General features: G+C 38.5%; 1 protein-coding gene across 6 annotated transcripts; it reads left to right on the top strand.

Moving 5' to 3' along the window:
- Positions 1-207: 207 nt before the first annotated feature.
- Positions 208-19,320, top strand: LOC113018018 (uncharacterized). 6 transcript variants are annotated; one of them, XM_026161088.1, is made up of 15 exons: positions 208-599; positions 1,584-1,611; positions 4,709-5,217; positions 5,784-5,978; positions 10,364-10,456; positions 11,599-11,623; positions 11,780-11,863; positions 13,841-13,921; positions 14,156-14,274; positions 14,354-14,426; positions 14,536-14,651; positions 14,983-15,057; positions 15,966-16,034; positions 16,283-16,351; positions 16,443-19,320. In XM_026161088.1, exons 3-15 carry the CDS (start codon positions 4,756-4,758, stop codon positions 18,411-18,413), a joined length of 3,432 nt encoding a protein of 1,143 aa, XP_026016873.1. In that variant the 5' UTR covers positions 208-599; positions 1,584-1,611; positions 4,709-4,755; the 3' UTR covers positions 18,414-19,320. The 6 variants fall into 6 exon arrangements, with proteins under 6 accessions (XP_026016873.1, XP_026016874.1, XP_026016872.1 ...); XM_026161089.1 differs by having other exon boundaries at positions 1,581-1,611; XM_026161087.1 differs by lacking the exon at positions 208-599 and having other exon boundaries at positions 994-1,611; positions 5,883-5,978.
- Positions 19,321-20,638: the final 1,318 nt, after the last annotated feature.

The raw sequence follows: 20,638 nt of genomic DNA, 5'->3' as shown, positions 1-20,638 counted from the left end.
ACCTGTAAATGGAAAGATGGCAGGATTTAATCTTTAGTTCAGTTTCATTTCCTTTTTATCAGAAACTGAAAGTGAGTCTTATTGTCGTACTCTTTCATTAAGAACATGACACTTTTTGCCTCCAGCAGGCTTCCTGACCTTGCTTTACGTGTGACTTTCCATAGCAGTTATTTTTCTGTTATCTGGACAAGGCTATTTTATTACATATTTTATGTGTTTAATTGTCACAGAGTTAAATATAAGCATCTTTTGACTATGCCTATCTATCTAAACAGCTCTGGAAGAAGGATAGTCATGCATCAACACCACTTCTTCATCTCCCCCACCCCCTTTTTTGTTTTCTCAGCTCTGCTTTTCCCTGCACACCCACTTTACTCTGTCTAGGTTTAGCGTTGTGTTATATGTAGAGATCCACTTTCACTTGCCTTTTGCCAAACAGTCAACTACACCTTTTGCAAAACCGAGTCCCAGTTTGTTTTTGGACTTTTACTTTTTGCTAGATTTTTCTTTTCACCCTGTTCCAGTGTGTGCCTCCCTGCATTTTTTTTATTTACTTCTCTTATTGTCAACTGTCTTTTCTGCATTACTTTAAACCAAAGGTAAGTAGTTTAAACTTTTAATCTGAATTGAATAAAAGTTTATCTGAATATAGAATCAGAGCCAATGCATTTAAGGAGCAGTTGATTACAAAGGCCTCATTTTCAAGCAGTACTTTTAAAATTAAATATTACAGTTTATCTTTTAGTTTTAGTTTCTTGCATATGGATAATTTTGTGCAAAAAAATTGGGCCTAAGTAGTGGCTGCAGAGATTTGAAGGTGAAGTATTGAAATGTGTCCCTGATGGGTACAGATATTGATACTGCTGTGATATGTTAACTGTGAAACATAAAATCTTTTACTAAAAGTGCTGCAACATTGTTCTGCAGTCCAATGTAAACATTTTGTACATTCTCCAGAGCTGTGGGTTGTGCCAGGAAGTTGGGGGTGGGGAGGTTTAGGGTGTAAGAGATAAAATGTACATTGCATTCCTTCTTGTCATGATCTAATGCGCTCTATAAAGTCTGTGAACTAGCAAACCCAGCTGTACACAGAGCACAAGAATAAACAGTATAAACTGAAACTGATTGGTCCGCACAGCCAAGAAAATCATATCAGATGTTCTGTGGCTAAAATAACTTTTTCATCCACAAAATGGGTGGAGGTCTTAGAACGGAGAACTTAAGACCGTTAGAACTTTTCTATCAAACTCAGCTTAAGTCTGAGAAAAAGTACTCTCCTCTCCTTCCGTTCTTAAAGTGCAAAAGTCTTTAAGTATTTTGTCAGAAAGTTTTTTTATTCTGTGTCCAGTGACATTATGTTCAGTTGAGGTGTTGCTGCCCATCTTAAATTGGGGTTTAGACAACTTGCCTCATTCACGCCCATTCATACAACCACTTTTTCTGTGCTCTTTACTTTAGACTTTCTGAATGCAGGATATTTTATTAAAGCTATTTAGCAGGAGCAAAGCAAAGGATGACTTAAATAATAATAATTAATGTGTCCTGTTTGTGTCCCACTGCTTACTTCACATCTCCCTCAGCAGCCTTTTCCAGCATTACTTTCAACAAAAGGTGAGCAGTTTGAATTTTTAATCTGAATTTAATATCAGTGTCTCTGATTTTATATGCATTAAAGTTGGTCACAAATGTCAAATCTGTAAAGCAGCACTGTCTGGTTAAATATTTCAATTTATCCTAACAAACTTGAAGCATTTTATTATAGTTTTTTTAGTAGACAGACAAAGTAATTTTAAGCCTCAGTTTTGTACTATATAATGGCCGTTAAGCAAACGACAGGAGCTAGAAAGGTGGCTATCATCATCCATTTTGTGAGGGAACGTGCTCAGATATATATATATAGTTAGCGCTTTATTATTTTGGTTTATTATTTATCTTTTCCTTCCACTCTGTGACATTGAGCAGTACAGAATGTGAAATGTTTATGTTGACTTTCATTGCAATAAACGACTGTTTTCAGAGGTATAACATTTAAAAGACGTAACGTCGGTACATGTATTCTGTTACTCCCCAACACTGGTAATAAAGAAAACCAGAAACAATTTGGTGAATGCATTTAGGTTTTGGGAAGTTTTGCATTAGGGAGATTTGTGTATGAAAACCTGTAAATGGAAAGATGGCAGGATTTAATCTTTAGTTCAGTTTCATTTCCTTTTTATCAGAAACTGAAAGTGAGTCTTATTGTCGTACTCTTTCATTAAGAACATGACACTTTTTGCCTCCAGCAGGCTTCCTGACCTTGCTTTACGTGTGACTTTCCATAGCAGTTATTTTTCTGTTATCTGGACAAGGCTATTTTATTACATATTTTATGTGTTTAATCGTCACAGAATTAAATATAAGCATCTTTTGACTATGCCTATCTATCTAAACAGCTCTGGAAGAAGGATAGTCATGCATCAACACCACTTCTTCATCTCCCCCAGCCCCTTTTTTGTTTTCTGAGCTCTGCTTTTCCCTGCACACCCACTTTACTCTGTCTAGGTTTAGCGTTGTGTTATATGTAGAGATCTGCTTTCACGTGCCTTTTGCCAAACAGTCAACTACACCTTTTGCAAAACCGAGTCTCAGTTTTGTTTTTGGACTTTTACTTTTTGCTAGATTTTTCTTTTCACCCTGTTCCAGTGTGTGCCTCCCTGCATTTTGTTGTTGTTGTTTTTTTACTTCTCTTATTGTCAGAAGAAGAAGGAAGAAGGATAGTCAGATCCTGTTGTTCTGCTTTGTCAACAATGTGTGTTTCTGATGAAATAGTACATGAGAATAATCTGAATAAGTTGAAACAGCACCTCTGTTTGTCACCAAACTCATTGTTGCTGTTGTAAGTGATGTAACTTTTTCTTCTTTGTTATTTTTATTTAATTTATTATTATTCATTTTTGCAAAGTTTTTTTTGTTTTTCTTTCTTTACTTGACCCCTTTAACTCATTTGAACTTTGACATACAGACAACAATGAACCAAGACAGTTTCTACATTTGACAAACATCCAGCCACTCTCGTCAGCCCTTCCTGCTTTTCTCATTCCCTGATCGGCAGATCAGGTTTTACTTTGTTTCTGACCATAGCTGGACTGGCCATTGGGCATACCGGGCATTTGCCCAGTAGGCGGTGATTTTTCGTTTTTTGATGGGCAGATGGTTTTTTTGTTTGTTTGTTTTGTTTTGTTCTGTAACGGTATAAACAATGAAAGTTCATGGATTGGCCAAAGTGTCATGATAAACTCTGGGCTGGACCAATTACAGCCGAGGAGGTTGGATGCACCCTCGATCAATGATCAGCTGATCGTCTTTTCTGTCCCGTCTCTCGCGCTTGCCCACTTTGCGCCAGAAAGAGAAAACCAGCGGATGTCGAGTTAAACAATAGCAGCACGTTTAAGCTTGATCAGCTGTTGTTAGAATTTATTTAATATTACTTTCTAGTATCAGCTGATGTTTGCTGGAGCAACAGCTGTAAAGCTGCTGGTCATGATGTCGGTTTGGATATGTGGTCAGAGGGAAACATGAAGATGAAACCAGGAAATGTCCTTACTGAATCATCAGAGCTGAACAGGTGATGGAGAAACAGGTTTACCTTTTAGGTGACATGAATGAGTTGAAGGGAAGTTATGAACTGTTTCTGAGAGATAAATAACACCAGGATGCTTTGTAGCTGACAGCTGGTAACTGTGCAGGGGCGGATCTAGCTAAGTTTTGCCAGGGGGCCAGGTAGGGCATTAACAGGGAAATTCTCATTTAAAATGTCTGGTTTTTAATAAATAATTATCTGAATCTTACAAACAAAGTTTTCATCTGATGTAAAATGTATAAAAATCCATTATTGTATCTAGTAAATATTAAGTCTAATATATACTCTAAGCTATGGTAGTTTTTCCTTTCTGAAGGTATCATCTGTGCAGTCTACAATTATGTTGAAGAAATTATTATTTAATTATTGTAATGTGTTAATAATTGATTTCTGTGCATTTGTTTTTACATGTGCATTAAATTAAAGACGATTATGTCAATTAAGCATCACGAGGCAGAGGGTGGGGGGTGGTTCCCTATTTTTGGTTTTTTGTTTTTTTGGGGGGGGGGGGGGGGGTAGGATTTGTCAACCCTAGGTTGTTTAATATTTCCGTTAAGTACTGTTTCGAATACCAGAATAGGGAGGAAGGGAGGATGGTGTAGGTTTAAGTTTATTAGATTGATACATATATACCAACAAGACAGTGTACATCACTGTGACAACAGTGTTTGTTTTCATTCAAAGGCTTTGTGGTTTTTCCTATATAACCTGGTGGGCCGGTCTCTAGTCAAAATGCCCGGGCGGATTTTTTGTCCCAGTCCATGCCTGGCTGGACCCAGAGTGAAATTAATTTGTTATTTCTTATCTTTCATCTGAAAAGTGTCACTTACGTTAATACATACAGGTGACTTTGTTTTAGAACTTTTATGGTGCGCTAATTACATTAAATTTCAACATATCATTTTGTGGCAGGTTGTGGTTTAGCATCAGGTGAGGGGTAGAGCGAGTTCAGGTGACAGTGGCAGGGGAGGCTGGGAGAAAGAGCTGATGCCTGCCACGGTGTGAAACGAGTGGCTTCGAGTTGTGAACTAAATAAAAACTATTAGTGAAACGTGACGCAGAACTGTCTCCTTGTGTGTGTCATAACAGAGATCAGTAACAGAGTGATACAGTGGTGCCCAGCTTGCCGCTACGACATGTCAAACCCACAGAATCTACAGCCAGCTCAGGCACTGGCTCACATGTTGGCCGACATGGCAGACTTGCAGCAGCAGCAGGCAGTACTGCACCAGCGGCAGACGCAGATGCTACTAAACCTTTTGCCTCAGTCTGGGGCCGCTGCGAATCCGCTCCACCTGGAACTCTCTCCAGAAGACCATCGTCGCCGCTTCCGTGGTTGCCGCATGGGACCACAAGAAGGGCCTTCGGCTTTTGCCCAGCAGCTGCGGTATGACGCGGGGAGGTGGCTGCATCCTGGCAGTGGGGAGGCGCAGCTGCTGGAGGCTGTCGTTCTGGAGCAGTTTGTGGAGGGGCTCCCAAGGGAAATGGCGGACTGGGTCAAGTGTCGCAAGCCACCCAATCTGGAGGCGGCAGTGAGGCTGGCTGAAGAACACCTGGCGGCGCGGACGGAAAACCCCAGAAGATCGCAGCCAGGGGAGGTGAGCATCTGCAAAAGAGTGATTTTTGATGTTTTGGTTTTTTAAGTCTAATATCTTTACTTATGTTAGTAAATACACTTTAGTCAACAGGGTTTATGAAGGGGTTGTATATAAAATAAAGAAATGATCTGTCTTCCAAGTATCTTTATGACTTTATGCGTATTTGTACCCATATTGTCATCAATCCAGTTCTTTTTGATTATAGAACTGTGATGTTATATTTGTTATTTCTGATGCCCTCTTGGCTAGCTCTCTCTTGAAAAAAACATTGTTATTGTCAGTTACGTTTTACCCTGATTTGATAGAAATGTTCTCTAAGTTACTTGATATTCGTCATGAGCGATATTTTTTGACAGATTTTAAGTCAACAAGTAATTTATAACAGCTTAAATTTCTGCAGTAAATTTTTTGGCAAATGCTGGAAACCCCTTTTTGGCAGATGATCACTTTTTGGTACCCTACTGGCCCCAAGGAGCAAACTTTCCGTGTCTGTGCCAGTGACACTGACCATCGAGGACCACTGGCTACGCTCCAACAACCATTTCCTCTTTGCTTTCTATCCCCAGGTCCTGGCAGCGACAGGCGCTGTACCTGGCTCATTGGTGGCTGCACAGACACAGGGACAGGTGCGTGAGCAGTGTGGGGGCCTGGGACATTTTCAACAGGAATGCCAGGAGGACGCCATGGAGGTGCAGCAGGTGTACAGTGTTACCGGGATGTCTACACCCAACTCTGGTCGAGGAGGGCTGTACAGCGTTCCGGTAAGGTGCCAAGGGATTGTACGCAGTGGCGTGTCTAGAAAATCTTTGTTGGGGGGGCCAGGTAGGGGCACAGATTTGGAGAAGGGTGGCAGATGTAATTGGCAGATAATGTTTAAAAAAATTCTACCAACCATTAACCATAATTCAATAATCCTATAAACCTAATAACCGAATGAGCTTTTAACTCTTATTACAATGAGATTTTAACCACTACGGTGCAAAGTTTTTAGATACTGTGTTGATAAAGTACAAGAGATACAATCAGTGCTTTGTCAGTGTTTACTCAGCATTCAAGGACCGCAATATTTGCATAGTATTTTTACTGACATGTAGTGCACATATGTTTTGGGCAAAAACATTTTTGAATATTAAAATACGAACATTTGTAACAAACAATTCCAATGTAAAACTTTATCTGCCTGTTAAAAAAAGAAGATAATCTTCTCACAAACTGGTGTTTGATTTTGAAACAGGAAAAAAGTGGAGAAACAACTGAAAAGATTAACATTTGAATAAAACCTGAAAGCAAGTAAATACTTTATATGCTGCCTTATGGTAAACTTTGGTAATATTGATAAAGAGCAACACTGGCTGATGATAAAATACAATCAGCTGGCATGGTGACACTGCCAGTATTAACCTGCAGGGCTGGACTGGGACAGAAAATTGGGCATTTTGACTAGAGACCGGCCCACCAGGTATTAAAGCCATAAAGACTTTGAATGAAAACAAATGCTGTTGTGACAGTCCCATATGGAAAAGAAATAGTAAAAACTTACATGATTTACTCATGAAAGTGGCCACTTTCTCATTACTTTCATATATTGTTTTAGTATCCAAAACATACAAGATTCATTATATAATCTTTCAAGGGATCTTATATCTGTTTTTACTCTTGTATGCTTTTCATACAAGTTTCACACAAGACAGATACAAACTTTATAAGATTTATATATATCTTTTCCATATGTACACTGTCTTGTTGATATATGTATGATTTCTATACATTTTACGTCAGATTAAAACTTTGGTTGTAAAATTTAGATAATTATTTAATAAAAGCTAGATATTTTAAATGAGAATAAGAAAGAAAAGTATTTCTTTGTGCCCCCCTTTCCCTGTTAATGCCCTACATGCCCCCCTGGCAACACTTTGCTAGATCCGCCCCTGCACAGTTACCAGCTGTCAGCTACCTAAAAAAGGATCCTGGGGTTATTTGTCTCTCAGAAACAGTTCATAACTTCCCTTCAACTCATTCATGTCACCTAAAAGGTAAACCTGTTTCTCCATCACAGCTCTGATGATTCAGTAAGGACATCTCCTGGTTTCATCTTCATGTTTCCCTCTCACCACATATCCAAACCGACATCATGACCAGCAGCTTTACAGCTGTTGCTCCAGCCAACATCAGCTGATACTAGAAATTAATATTAAATAAATTCTAACAACAGCTGATCAAACGTGCTGCTGTTGTTTAGCGCGACATCTGCTGGTTTCCTCTTTCTGGCGCAAAGTGGGCAATAAACAAACAAGAGAGAAAAGCTGATCATTGATCAGTTTCATGATTGAAGTAGCAACAGGAGAGGGAGGGGAGAGAACGAGAGAAGAAGAGGCAGCTGTGCAGCATAAAGACAGAATAAATCCAGCTTTGTGTCTTTTTCCATTCTAGCTAAAGGAAGCTTTAAAGCTTTAAGGAGCCATTGGCAACTCTACTAACTAATCTTATGAATAAAATAAAGTTCACTATCAGTAACATCATAGCACCCACCCAGCTGTATAAAAACTCCGTCAAGCTGGCTAGAACGCAGTACAAGTTATTGCAACTGAGGGTAAAAAGTCAGCACAACGAAAATAAACTCCACCTAAACTTGGTTTATATCTGACCCAGATAGACTGCAGGTCATAACTTCTTACCTGAAGTTCAGTTCACCTGACACTCAGACCAGCGGCTGCCTCGGGGCTCTCCTCCTGCCTCCCCTTCCCTCATCCACCTGCTGGCCTCTGTGGAAGCTCCGCCATAGCCACCACCAAACAACTGAGTTATTTTTACACATCGACCTGCATCTGGCCAATCCACCACCTCTCATTGTTCATGCCATTACAAAAATAAAAAATAAAAAATAAGTCACCGGGCATATGCCCGGTATGCCCGATGGCCAGTCCAGCTATGTTAACCTGCAACCAAATCTGCAGCTCCATACAGCAATGTTACGACTTAGATTATATCTTATAACTCATAACTCTTATGTTAGCTGCCCTCAGTAGCATACTGTCTGAAATATTCCACGGCTGCAATAATTCTTTAAGTGTTATTTTTTTCCTTGGTATTCTAATTTCACCGAAGTTTACTAAACCCAACAAACTTAATATTACTTACCGGGACATTTATTCTGTCCTCATTTTCTTTCACCGAAAAATTGTTTCCTGCAGTGCCGTCTTTGGTGCTTGGCTCTCCTACCTTTGCTAACAGGCATAGCACAGAAGCCGATGCTGCATTCACTTACACTCGGATATCTGAGCTTCACCGTGAAAACATAATCGGACATTTGATATTTGATTGAATTTTATTGTTTTGCCTTTGGGGTGGCACCTGGGGTGGCCAGTCTGGTTGGGGGGGGGGGCTGTACCCCCCCAGGCCACCCCGCTGGACACGCCACTGATTGTACGATAGGGAATTGGGGTTGCACGCAGACTACTCATTGTTGGAGGAGTTGGTGAAGGTTAGATGTGTGTATTAGTGGTGGGCAGGCACGTGCGAGGGGGGGGGGGGGCTTGAGCACCTGCCCCTTTCCTGATGGATTCCCCAAGTGCCCTTTTCTTGAGTATAATTTTTATTTATTTTTTATTTTTATTACTGTTTTTTGTTTATTTTTGTGTGCGTGTGGAGTCCTGTCTGTTCCCCTCAACAATAATATTTAACTATTAATCATAGTTTTGCTAAGTAACAGGATGTGGTTTCCATCAGTCACATGACTACCATTAACCAATGATCGCCCTTGATGGCAGAGCGCGCTGGTTACGAACCGGGAACGAACTCGCAAAGAGCACGAGCATTTTTTGCCGTCTGAGCGGTGCAGAGCTGTAGGAGACTGATGCAACAAAAGCCAGTAAGTAGGTGTACAGCGTACTCTTTAGTCTACAGTACACAGCAGTATTAGCTTATTTTATACACGTTGGTAAACTGTCTTGTGACAACTGACGAATTGAAACAAATGAGCGTGCTGTGTGTGTAACAGCGGGACAAACATTACCTGTCCTTTTATTAACTGCACAAGCAGTGCTGGTTTTAGCCACCAGCTAACTGGGTAACGCTGTCATGGGTCTGTAGCTCTGTCCACCGTTTTAGGGAACGTGTTTTGTATTAAAGTAAGTTACAGGGCGTTTTCCTGCCTTTCTGGAGGGCTTATATTTCACTAAAAACTATCTAATATACATGTCCACATAATTATGGTTCATTATAATTACAGTATTATGGAAAAACACTGTTTTAAAGAAAAGATATTAAACGGAATATATTAGATTTATATTTCAAATATGACAAAATGCTGATTTTACAGCAGCAACATTATTGTATCTCTACAGTTTAAGCATTTAATAGGCTTTCTGCCTGCACAGAGTAGATAGTCAAACAAACTGAATCATCATAAATACTTTATTATATATTTATTACTTTTTTTATTTTATTTTAATTACTTTATTATTAGAGCGCTAGGAATAAACAATAAGGATTCTTGATCAGGACCATGATGCAAACATGTGGCCATAGTAGGATATATGCAGTATTCTGGAGACGGTATAAAATATCACTGTATGTGCCTGTGTACCTGTATGTATGTGTGCATATTTTATGTATATAGATTTTTTTTTATCATTTTTACTCATGATATGACATTGTCCAGACATGCCCTGTAAGGAAACAGTGACAAAGGGAGCTTTTTGAGGCTAAATGCAGTGGATCCCTCTCTGGCTGGAATAAAAAAAAAACAGCACAGGTCACAAGAACACATGTACCAGTTGTTGCATTGCAGAGGTATTCCAGCATAAAACAATGATAAACACACCTGCAATGTTTTGGTTCTATAACATTTTTCTCTTATTGTTTTATTATAGAATAGATGGATGAGTTTTTAAGTGTGGATAATTAAATAATAGTTTATTGCAATAGTAAATTGTGCCTCAGATGGACAGCAAGTAGAGAGTGATAAATGAGATGAGGAGATGGGAGGAAGAAGAGAGGCAAAGAGTGATTCATAGGCAGAGCCTAGTTTGTTTCTCACAGTTTTGTTGCCTTATGGTTGCTGACATGGCACTTTCACCAATCTTTTTATTATTATCTCATAGCATTTGTTTAATCAGCTACCATCTCTCCTATGGACTTTTTACAGTCTCCAGTCGCAGCTCAACACAGCCCGTTCCTCCTGCACTATCAGGAGCAGGATCAGCAGAAACTCCTCAACAGCAACATTGTACCCCATCAGGTAAAACAGTGATATAGTATGATGCGATTCTGTATTAGATTCTTAAAGAATGTGTGTTGTTGTTCAGCCTGGTTCTATGTGCCTGTTTTTAACTTTGAGCACCCGCCCCTTTAAACAGATCTGCATGGCCCTGGTGGTGGGCGGATCAAACCAAAATATAGATGCCAAAGTTTGTTTTGATATTGATAAATAGGAGCATAATGAGACTGATATTAGTTTCTGTCTTGATACATGCTCAATCATCCAGGTAAGTAAATCCCAAGTTTTCCCAACTATATAAAGTGCAAATGTTTATAAGGTTGGGGAAACCTGCAGTTAGCTGAGACTGAAGAAGTCACTTGGATGAGCGATGAAACGTTTCTCCCACTGAAAACAGTCCAGATGAACAGAATTAACTTTTTGGGATACTGGTTTCTGTTTCTTTGTTACTCCTAGAATCATCAAAGAGGCAACCTGGCCGTCTATCTAAGTGCTGCTGCTTTCAAGTGTCATAATAACATTTATTGTGATTGAAACAAATATCCCGAATATATCATAACCCCTTTGTGTTAACTGTAAAAGGGATACTGTGCAGTTACTATATTTAAACTACAAGTAGATGTGATACAGACTTCTCATTATATGTTTTCTGTCCTTGGTTTTAATTAATAATCCAAAGAAAAGAAAATCCCCCAAACACTTACAGGTCATGAAAATTCATTCTGATTTAGCAGTTTGATCCACCATCCACCATAATTATTAAAAACCACTAAACAACTGATGTAGTTGCCTGATGTTGGAATACACATTTTACCCTAACAGCTGGTGGTTGCCAGGGATGGGGTGGTCACCAACTGGTCTCTAGGTCTGTGTCACTGGTGCTGAATTAGGCAGAAACATTGACTCATGGGATCATGTTTACTGAGAGGCAAGAATGCAAAAGTTTTCCTTTTTTTTTTAATCACTGTGCTAGCTGAGAATATATGTACATATAAGTGTGTACATTTTAAAAAGTGCATGTGAAAGTTTTTGACAGTTTGTTAAAGAACAAATTGTTTCTGTACAGGAGCAATGATTTCTTCTATAAATTCAATTATGCATACATGTACAATTTATAATAATTTAACTTCATGTGAAAGTTGAATATTTATATGCTTCCACAGGATTTGCCATCCATAAGTGAAAAAGGTGAGAAAAATGTATCTCACTCTCATTTTAATACATCTAATTTATTTATTTATTTTCACAGTATTATTTTTGCAACATCTAAAATACACCATAATCAGAAGTTTCAATATTCAGATTTTCTTTTTAAATTGTATTATTTTGTTTAAATCCAAAAAGGAAAAAGAAAGTCAGAACTTGAGTTCGACGAATGTCAACCATCTCCTAAACGACAAGACAACTGTGCAGCAGGATCACAGTCAGGTACACACATATATGAAATCCTCACACTTATTCCTGCTTTGTGTCACCATTTTTAACTGAGTAGTCAAAATCAGTCAAATCCACAGTAATCTGTCATCCAAGGTCAAGGAAAAAAACAATATTTCAGAATCTCCTCTTGTTGGGTTCAGTTAGGATCGTAAGGAGACTGGCAGTGGTAACTCAACTTAAAGAAGGAAAAACCTTCCACTCAGAATGAGACACTGTCACTATACAGTTGTACAATGAGATACAGAGCATCTCCTGCTCAGTGTAAACATGCTGGGGGGGTACAATTCTGCAGCGCTATGTACATATGGACAGTATTAACAAAGGGAAAAACATATATATATATAAAATATACAATATACAAGACATAAGTAATATGTAATAAATAGTGTCCTCTGGTGGGACATTTGACATGCTGATAGAACCTTGGGAGTACAGTCTTTATATTGGCCTTATTAAAATCACCTGCGATAATGTGAACACCGTCCGGGTGGGCCCGCTGCTATTTGTTAATGGTGTTCAGCAGGATAGAGAGTGCCGTGATTACATTGGCATCGGGTGGAATGTACACAGCCGTGATGATCACTACTGTTAGCTCTCTCGGTAGAAAGAAAGGCCGGCATCTTACCGACATGTACTCGAGGTTCGGGGAGCAGTGACTGTTTATAATTGTCCCGTTGTTGCACCAGCTTTCATGCACGTAAATACAGAGCCCTCCCACCCTGCTCTTACCGGAGTCCTTTGTCCTGTCCCAGCGGAGCAGAGTGCGGCCTGCTAGCTGCACGCTAGCATTGGGTATTCCCGGGTGAAGCCAGGTTTCAGTGATGATCAAGGCACAGCAGTCACGAACATAGCGATTTCCCACTAGTTGTAATTCCAGGTCATCCGTTTTTTGCACGAGAGATCTGGCGTTGGAGAGATAGAGGCTCAGAAGGGGTGGCTTGTGATTGGTCAGTTGATTCTGTAAACTTATGTAATGTAGCAGGTAGATGAAGGTGTCCTAGGGGAAACAGGATGTGTTGGGATGGTAGCGCATGTTTCAGTAACTAGGGTGGGGAGTGATCATGTACATGGGACATGTGATTTTCCACACCGAAGCAACCTTTGAAATAGTGGTTCAAGGAAAATGTAACTTTGAGTTTGAAGCTTGTGTGGGAGCATCAGTGTCATACGGCCAACACTACTCCTGCCTGTCAGTCTTGACAATGTCCTTCCTATTGTTTTTTTTTTTTTATTCCTGTTGACTATTAAGTAAGAAATGAAGGTTAGAGTAGTTCAGTTGCTTTTGCTTCCTTGTATGAAGAAAAAAGTATGCTGATGGTAAAGTCTCAGGTCTTTAGTCTCTATAGTTTTAGTGCCAATGACAAAAATGCATGCTTTTGTCAACATGTTGATGACAGCAAAGGTGAGTGGAGAGATTAAACAAGATATCACAAATACGTTTTATGTAAATGACATCTGGAGACTAAAACGTTTTGAAACGGTGCCTGTAGCACATTATGTGTATGTAAACTATCAACGCTGAAATTAATAAGATCTAATGAGATCTTTTAGAATATGTTTTTGTGAAAATGTCAGTATGTTTGCAACAACAGTTTCCTGCTAATTTCACATTTTTTGCCCCTTAAAAAACTTTGGCTCTGTAAAAATCATATTATTCCAAATCAAATGAAATCAAATGAAAAATAAAACTTAAACCTTTGTATCAGTGTAAACACATTTCACTAAACTGGAAACTTTAGATATTTAGATGAACTCTACAGAGTGACATGAAGTCGCAAAAGTTGCAGGAGTTCAATTCAGCTAAAAGACAAAAACATTTACCTCCTGTTGTCACATGAAAAGGGTTATTGAGATAAATAGAAACGTAAACCTCTGACACTTCAGAACCACAAAGGAAAGTAAATGATCTTATTTAGTGAATAATACTTTAAATATGAATAAATCAGTTATTGCTGATTGTCCCCACAGCAAATTCCATGGAGACATCTGGATTTGTCCAGGACAAACTAACTGAATGGGGATTCAGTGAGTTCATGCAGAGATTTAAAGGTATGAGTTTATTATTATTCTTTAATGGAAATTGTTGTATCTGTAATGGCACTAGAACAGCATCGAAATTTACTGATTCAGAAGTCGGTCTGGATATTCCTGTGATTTATGACTTACAATAAAAAAAGTCTTTCATATTCAAAGTTGATGAATATTAATGTTTTGCAGTGTTAGCTTCATGAATATTTTAGATTGACTTTTGAATATTTTATTTTGTTGTTGGCATTATTTCAGATGAAGGCATTGACAAGGAGACGTTTCTAAACCTTGGAGATTCAATCCGAATTAATTTACTGTTTCCTAAAATTGGACCAAGAGTAAAGTTTAGAAAGAGACTCAAAGATTACTTACAGGTAAGGCAGCTATTTTTTATTCTATATCAGCAGGTCTATTGTTTCATTAATGTGTGATGTGTTTGTTTTGATTCTGTAGATGGAGACATGTCATTTTGTCCAGGAAAAATTAACTGAATGGCATCTCAGTGAGCTGATTCACAGATTTGAAGGTATTTTATTATAGTTTGGTTTTGGTCCTTCATAAACTACTGCTGTACTGTAATGCCATATTGATATTTGTTTGTCTAATTTCAATTGGAATACTTCATTTTGTTGCAGAGGAGGGTATTGACAAAGAAGCTTTCCTAAGTCTCGAGTCAGGCAGAATCAATACTTTGATTCCAAAAATTGGACCAAGAGTAAAGTTTAAAAGGAGACTCAGAGAATACTTACAGGTAATGTTTTATTAAATGTTACAAAAAAATCCTGGAACATAAAGCCATAAAAGTTTAAATATACTGAGGGTTTTTTTTATAAAAAAAAAAAAATGGCGGTGAAGATCAGTAGATTAATAGTGTATGCAATGCATCAGAGTGGAGGTTGTGTGTGAGCGCTGTGACATTCAGAAAAATAACCTCGCAATACTCGAGTACAAGATAATGTATTTAATGTAACATTTACTGTGCATGTAATGCATTTCACACTGGTAGGTATCAATATAACAAAATTGATCACACTTCTTTTATTATACGAAATACATCTTAAATTTATCCCTCACCACTGCAGGACTTGAATAGAACACATGATGATTCTGCTGACATGATGGAAACAAGCACAGAGCAAGAGAACAATCAAGAAATGGTATGATCTCATTGTGCCTGAACATGGTTCATTACTGAGTTATTAATCTTTGATCATTTTTGTTATTAATGTCATCATGTTATTATAGAAAAATTAATGTTGTCAGCGTTAATCTCCTTAAGTAAAGTAAGTAAGTAAAATTTTATTTAAATAGTACCTTTCAAGATAAAATCACAAAGTGCTTCACACAAGCAGAAATGGACATACAACCTCAAACAAACAAAAGCAACCAAAAGCAAGTTTAAACAGATAACTTTTTAAATGAAATGACTGAGTCCACAGATCTCGAACTCAAAGGGAGCGAGTTCCAGAGTCTGGGAGCCATTGATACAAACGCTCTGTCACTGTTTGTTTTTAACCTTGTATGCTGGAAAACCAGCAAGCGCTGGTCACAAGACCTCAGGGACCTGCTGGGGTGATAAGGCAGAAGAAGATCACTGATGTAAGTTGGAGCTACACCGTGCAGGGCCCTATAGGTCATGATTATAATCTTAAAATGAACCCTGAACTTGACATGATGTCAGACTTGACGTCCTGACACCATAGCCGCATTAACGCAGCAAATCTACGTTAGCTGGTTACCGTGGATCTCCCCATGCGTGGAGCTGGACGCCACTAAACAATAACAAGCTTGTGCCATATTGTTAAAATGACATTATGGCGTTAACGTCATTTTAAAGAGATTAATGCTGACAGCACTAATAAAAATACATTTTGATTGATTCAAGGACTCATATCTTTAGAGTAAAACAGGTGTCAATATGAGCAAAGTGAACCAGGTTAGCTGTTTACCTAAGTCCTCTGCAGAATTCTCCAACACAGCTCAACTGTTTTTCACAAACTGTGAGTAAACAACATGAAGGCCTGTGCCTTGTCTGGATAATTATTTGGTATTTGTTTTCACGCAGGAGCCAAACATTTTTCCTCAACATTTGGAATCTGCTTCAGCGTCTGACACAACAGATGGCAAAGACACGGTAAGAAATGAAGTCAGAAACAATATTTTTAAACTGGTTGAAGATCCAGTGATTTACAATGAGTTTATCTGAAGACAAACATTTTGTCTCCATAATGCTGCAATAAGAGGAGCAATAAATAATGAAGCTAACAAATTCAAACTGCTTCAAATTAGTTTAATATAAATATCTGAAATGCACCTTCATCACGTGAATATGAAATATTAAGAGTATAGGTAGGCCTGGCTGATGTTTTGGCCTTGTTTTAGATGCAGGACCACAACATTTTTCCATTTCAGTTGGAGTCTGCTTCAGCAGTTGACAGAGGCAGTGACACAGTAAGAAGGAATATTGATGTTTCTCCTCAAGTCATGTTGTTATCCCAATATTATTTGTGTATATAAAACACATGTTTGTTTGTCTTTTCAGAGTAATGAACCAATTTGCTCCTGGGCAACAGTGACACAAGGACAAAGTCCAACCACATTTACAATGTTTTACTGTCAAGAGTGTAAAAACTTCATGGGAAACAATCCTGATTCTTGTTGTTCTCACTGTGCCTCAGTGTTCAATAAAGCAAGCAGCATTCAAAATGGAAACTTCTTTCTGTACTCATCCCTGAAAGACCTTCTGAAAGGTATCCTTGAGAACTACAGCACTGAGTTGTTACCTAAAACAGTTAAAGATGAGCATGATAACATCAAAGATGTGATGGATGGGATGATGTACCAGAATCTCCTCAGAGAGGGTAAACTAGCTGCAGATGATCTCACACTGACATGGAATTTTGATGAAGTACCAATTTTTAGCACCACCAGATACTCAATTTGGCCCCTTCAGTTTGTTATTAATGAACTTCCTTACACACAAAGACAGGAAAATATGATAGTTGCTGGATTTTGGTTTGGCCAAGGAAAACCTCATATGAACACATTTCTGAAACCATTTGTGGATGAATGTTGTGATTTAGCCCAAAATCCATTTCAGTGGAGAGACAGCAGAGGCACTCTTCATTCATCAAAAGTCTTCTGCTTGGTTTGCTCCTCTGACGCTGTGGCGAGGCCACTTCTCCGGAATTGCAAACAATTCAATGGAGAATATGGTTGTGACTGGTGTTTACACCCTGGCACAGTGGTACCAAAGGGCTCTGGATCTGTGAGGTCATATCGATATGATGAAACTAAACAAGCATCAAGATCAAAAAATATGTTTGTTGAAAACACCTCAGAGTATGGTGTAAAAGGAATGTCCTTACTTTCCAGACTTCCTTTGTTTGACATTGTGTTTGGATTTGTACCCGAATATATGCACTCAGTTTTAGTTGGTGTGACTAAGCAACTTATTGGATTGTGGCTGAACTCAGAGAACTCCAAGAAAGACTGGTATGTAGGTCAACAGATTTCACAGATGGACTCTTATCTCCGAATGTTAAAGCCTCCATCAGAAATGAGCAGATCTCTACAGTCACTGAAGGGTCGGGACACTTGGAAAGCATCTGAGTGGCGAGCTTTCCTTTTATTTTATGCTGTTAGTGTCCTACCAGGCATCCTTCAGCCTTCATTTCTCCAACATTTTTTTTGTTTGTCGATCAGCATTCACATTCTGCTACAAGAATCAGTCTCCCAAAATGACCTTCAGCTGGCCCATGAGAACTTGGTACTCTTTGTTAGAAACATGGAAGAACTCTATGGTGAAGAAAACATTTCATTCAACTGCCATCAGTTGATCCACTTAGCTGACTGTGTGCGTAACTGGGGGCCTCTCTGGGCAACATCAGCATTCAGTTTTGAGAGGAACAGTGCAAATTTAAGGGCACTGCTTAGCAACATAAACTACAATCCTCAAAAAATTGAAGACAAGTTTCTCCGTTGGCAGCGCCTGCCGAGTCACCTTCGCTCCCTTGTTTCTAACGGAAATTCTCCGTTAGCCAGCATTTCACCAGTAAATGAAACCACTGATTGTTACAATCTGCTTGGAAATTCACGGCATCTGGATATCACACGATCCATAAAACTAGCAATAGAAGAGCTCTTAAATCGACCTGTTTCATTCAGATCAGTGGAAGCCTTTGACAGCTTCATCAACAGAAATACTGTTTACTCTGTAAACCATGAAGAGACAAGAGACTGTGTCATAAAACTCAAGAATGGCTGCTATGGAGAAATACAGTTCATCGTCAGGTTTAAAGAGAACTGTGTTTGCACATCCAACTGTGTGTGCTCGGCTATTTCAGTCATTGTGGTCCAGCTGTTTTATATCAAACGTGCATCAAGGAATATCTTTGTGGAAGTGGAAAGGACAACTCAGCTCAAAGCCTTCTTCTTGAGGGATGTTAGGTGTAAATGCATGTATGTGAATGGTTGGCTGGTGCCTTTACCAAACTCATATGAAAGATATTAAAGTTCCAGCACAGCTAAGGTGCTTTCTCTGTCTTGTATATCATGGCACATGGCTGTTTTTACTACAGTGAAAATCTTGGAAAAATGAATGATGATGAAGTTTTTTCAAAGGAGTTTGGAGTCATTTTGTTCATATGTGTGCGAGATCTGTGGCTTACGTTTTCTTTTGGTGTGACAGTGTGGACATAATGTAGCCAGTGTAATGTAGGATTATATCACTCAGTACTGTATGTGTATTATCTGTATATGGAGGAAATTATGGAGTGATTGGTAAACAGCCAAAAGCTTGCCTTTCCCAACTTTGTATTCACTACGTATTTATCATACATGTCAGTTTACCTCTATTCAAAATGAAATGCAAATTATTGTGACACATAAACATTTTGTGAATTAACGCTAAAAATCCGGGGTGAGTGGATCAATGTGGTTTACTGCATCCTGATACAGATTGCTATTACTGAGATAACAGATCATAAAGCTTCATATTACCTCAGATTATTGTGTAATGGCTGATGAGACTTATTCTGTTTAATGTTGCAATGTGTGCAAGTCTATTGAATGTAATACAGATTGATTTGCTCAAGAATGTTTGTATCCTGCTACATAAAAATGATTATAATTAGTCTTATTACTTTAAATATGCCTGAAAAATCTGTTTGGCCTCCTTCTTCACTCTGGATTTGTGCTGCTATTCAGAGTCAATTCAAATTTTAGTGTCGTTCCTTAAAAAAAAAAGAAAAAAGGATGTGTAAATACAGTAAATGATGTTTAGAGATTTTTGAAAAATAAACATGACCACTGTTCATATGTGGCTTTATTACCTTATCATAGGCCAGAATTAAATATCTAAGTAGGACCCTTGTGTTACGATTCGGTGTTGTCAGTGTTTTGTTTTAGGCGTGACTGTTATGTGTTTCCTGCTTTACTTTGAAAGTCTGTCTTATCTCAGTGTGTTCAATTTACGCTTCCTTGTCTCGTCAGTTCTGATTTGCCCCAGCTGTGTTTCCCTCCTGTTGTCCATTCCCTGATTGCTCCTTCTATGTATTTAAGCCCTGTGTTTCAGTTTGTCATGGTCGCGATCTTCCCCCCCCCCGGTTGTAAATAGTTTGGTGTTTTGATGTAAATAAATGTCCTATTTTGCTTTGATGTAAATAGCTGTCGATACTTTCGTTTTGGGATTTTGGTGGAGAACCGTAGTAGTATTTTTTTTTTTTCCTTTTTTTTTTCTGTGTTGCACGCCGGTTGCCTAGGCTGGGGTGGAACACTTGTTTAATACCATGTTAAACATGTTTACCGGGTCGTGAAGCAAACAACAGAAAAGAAGCTCGTATATAGACTTATGCCGTAAGTTGACCTAAAACTAAAAAGAAAAAACAATCTGACATTTTAAATTAAATCAAACATCGTTTAAAAGACACACATGGCAGTGTGGGAGAAAAAACTCAACACTGAATGCTACAAGTGCACAAATATGAAATCAGCGTGGTGCTGCAGTGCACGCATCAATTCACACAATATTACAGAAATACTTTTTATATAAATGTCTTATATTGTTTCTTGGTCCCATCAATTTCTTATTCTTCAGTCATTTCTGAAACAAAGTCCACACTGAATGCCTGCTGTGCATCTGTGGTTGTGTGAAGCTACATTAATGTAACAGCATGCCAGAGTGTAAACACAGATCTTTGTCTATACGTTGAAACAAGGTTGTGCCTGAAAATTGCTACTTTTATGTGACATTTTATGTGAATATGTGACAAATGATGTTAGAATTATAATTAATTATAGAAAAAACAGTTTAAACCTTGGTGGGCAATGAGCTTAGAAAGAAGGATTATCTAGAAAATGACTTCAGGAAATGGTCGTGTTATAAAGTTGGTTTACAATCTGGACCAGTACAGACTTGCCCCTGACAGTTAAACTGTCCTGGGGGCACAAACCGTTTGTCCTTGGCTTGGTTTCAAGACTCTAGGAAAGGAATGCTGAATGTATGTAAATAGCCTCTGGAGAATATAATCTGGAAATTGCATAAAGGGAAACACAAAATGAACCAAAAAGTAATAACATCCCACAGCTGTGTTTCACACCTGTTGGTAGTGGGGCATTTTGGCTTCTGCTGCATCTTTTTAGTCTGTGCTGGAGATTCACCAACCCTAAAGAAGTCCAAATACACCACTGATCACTGGATCTCAACAGCATTAATGCAAAACATGTGTTTCCATTTCT

This window comes from Astatotilapia calliptera, unplaced genomic scaffold, assembly GCF_900246225.1.
Source record: "Astatotilapia calliptera unplaced genomic scaffold, fAstCal1.2 U_scaffold_32, whole genome shotgun sequence".
NCBI lineage: Eukaryota > Metazoa > Chordata > Actinopteri > Cichliformes > Cichlidae > Astatotilapia > Astatotilapia calliptera.
This window is presented reverse-complemented; position numbering and strand designations above follow the sequence as displayed.

Excerpts from the sequence above, each read along its gene's own strand:
- LOC113018018 (XM_026161085.1), top strand. The coding sequence starts at position 1,536 with ATGTGTCCTGTTTGTGTCCCACTGCTTACTTCACATCTCCCTCAGCAG. Across the intron at positions 5,218-5,783 it reads GAAGATCGCAGCCAGGGGAG|GTCCTGGCAGCGACAGGCGC; the intron begins GTGAGCATCTGC and ends TTCTATCCCCAG. Across the intron at positions 14,427-14,535 it reads GCTGATTCACAGATTTGAAG|AGGAGGGTATTGACAAAGAA; the intron begins GTATTTTATTAT and ends ATTTTGTTGCAG.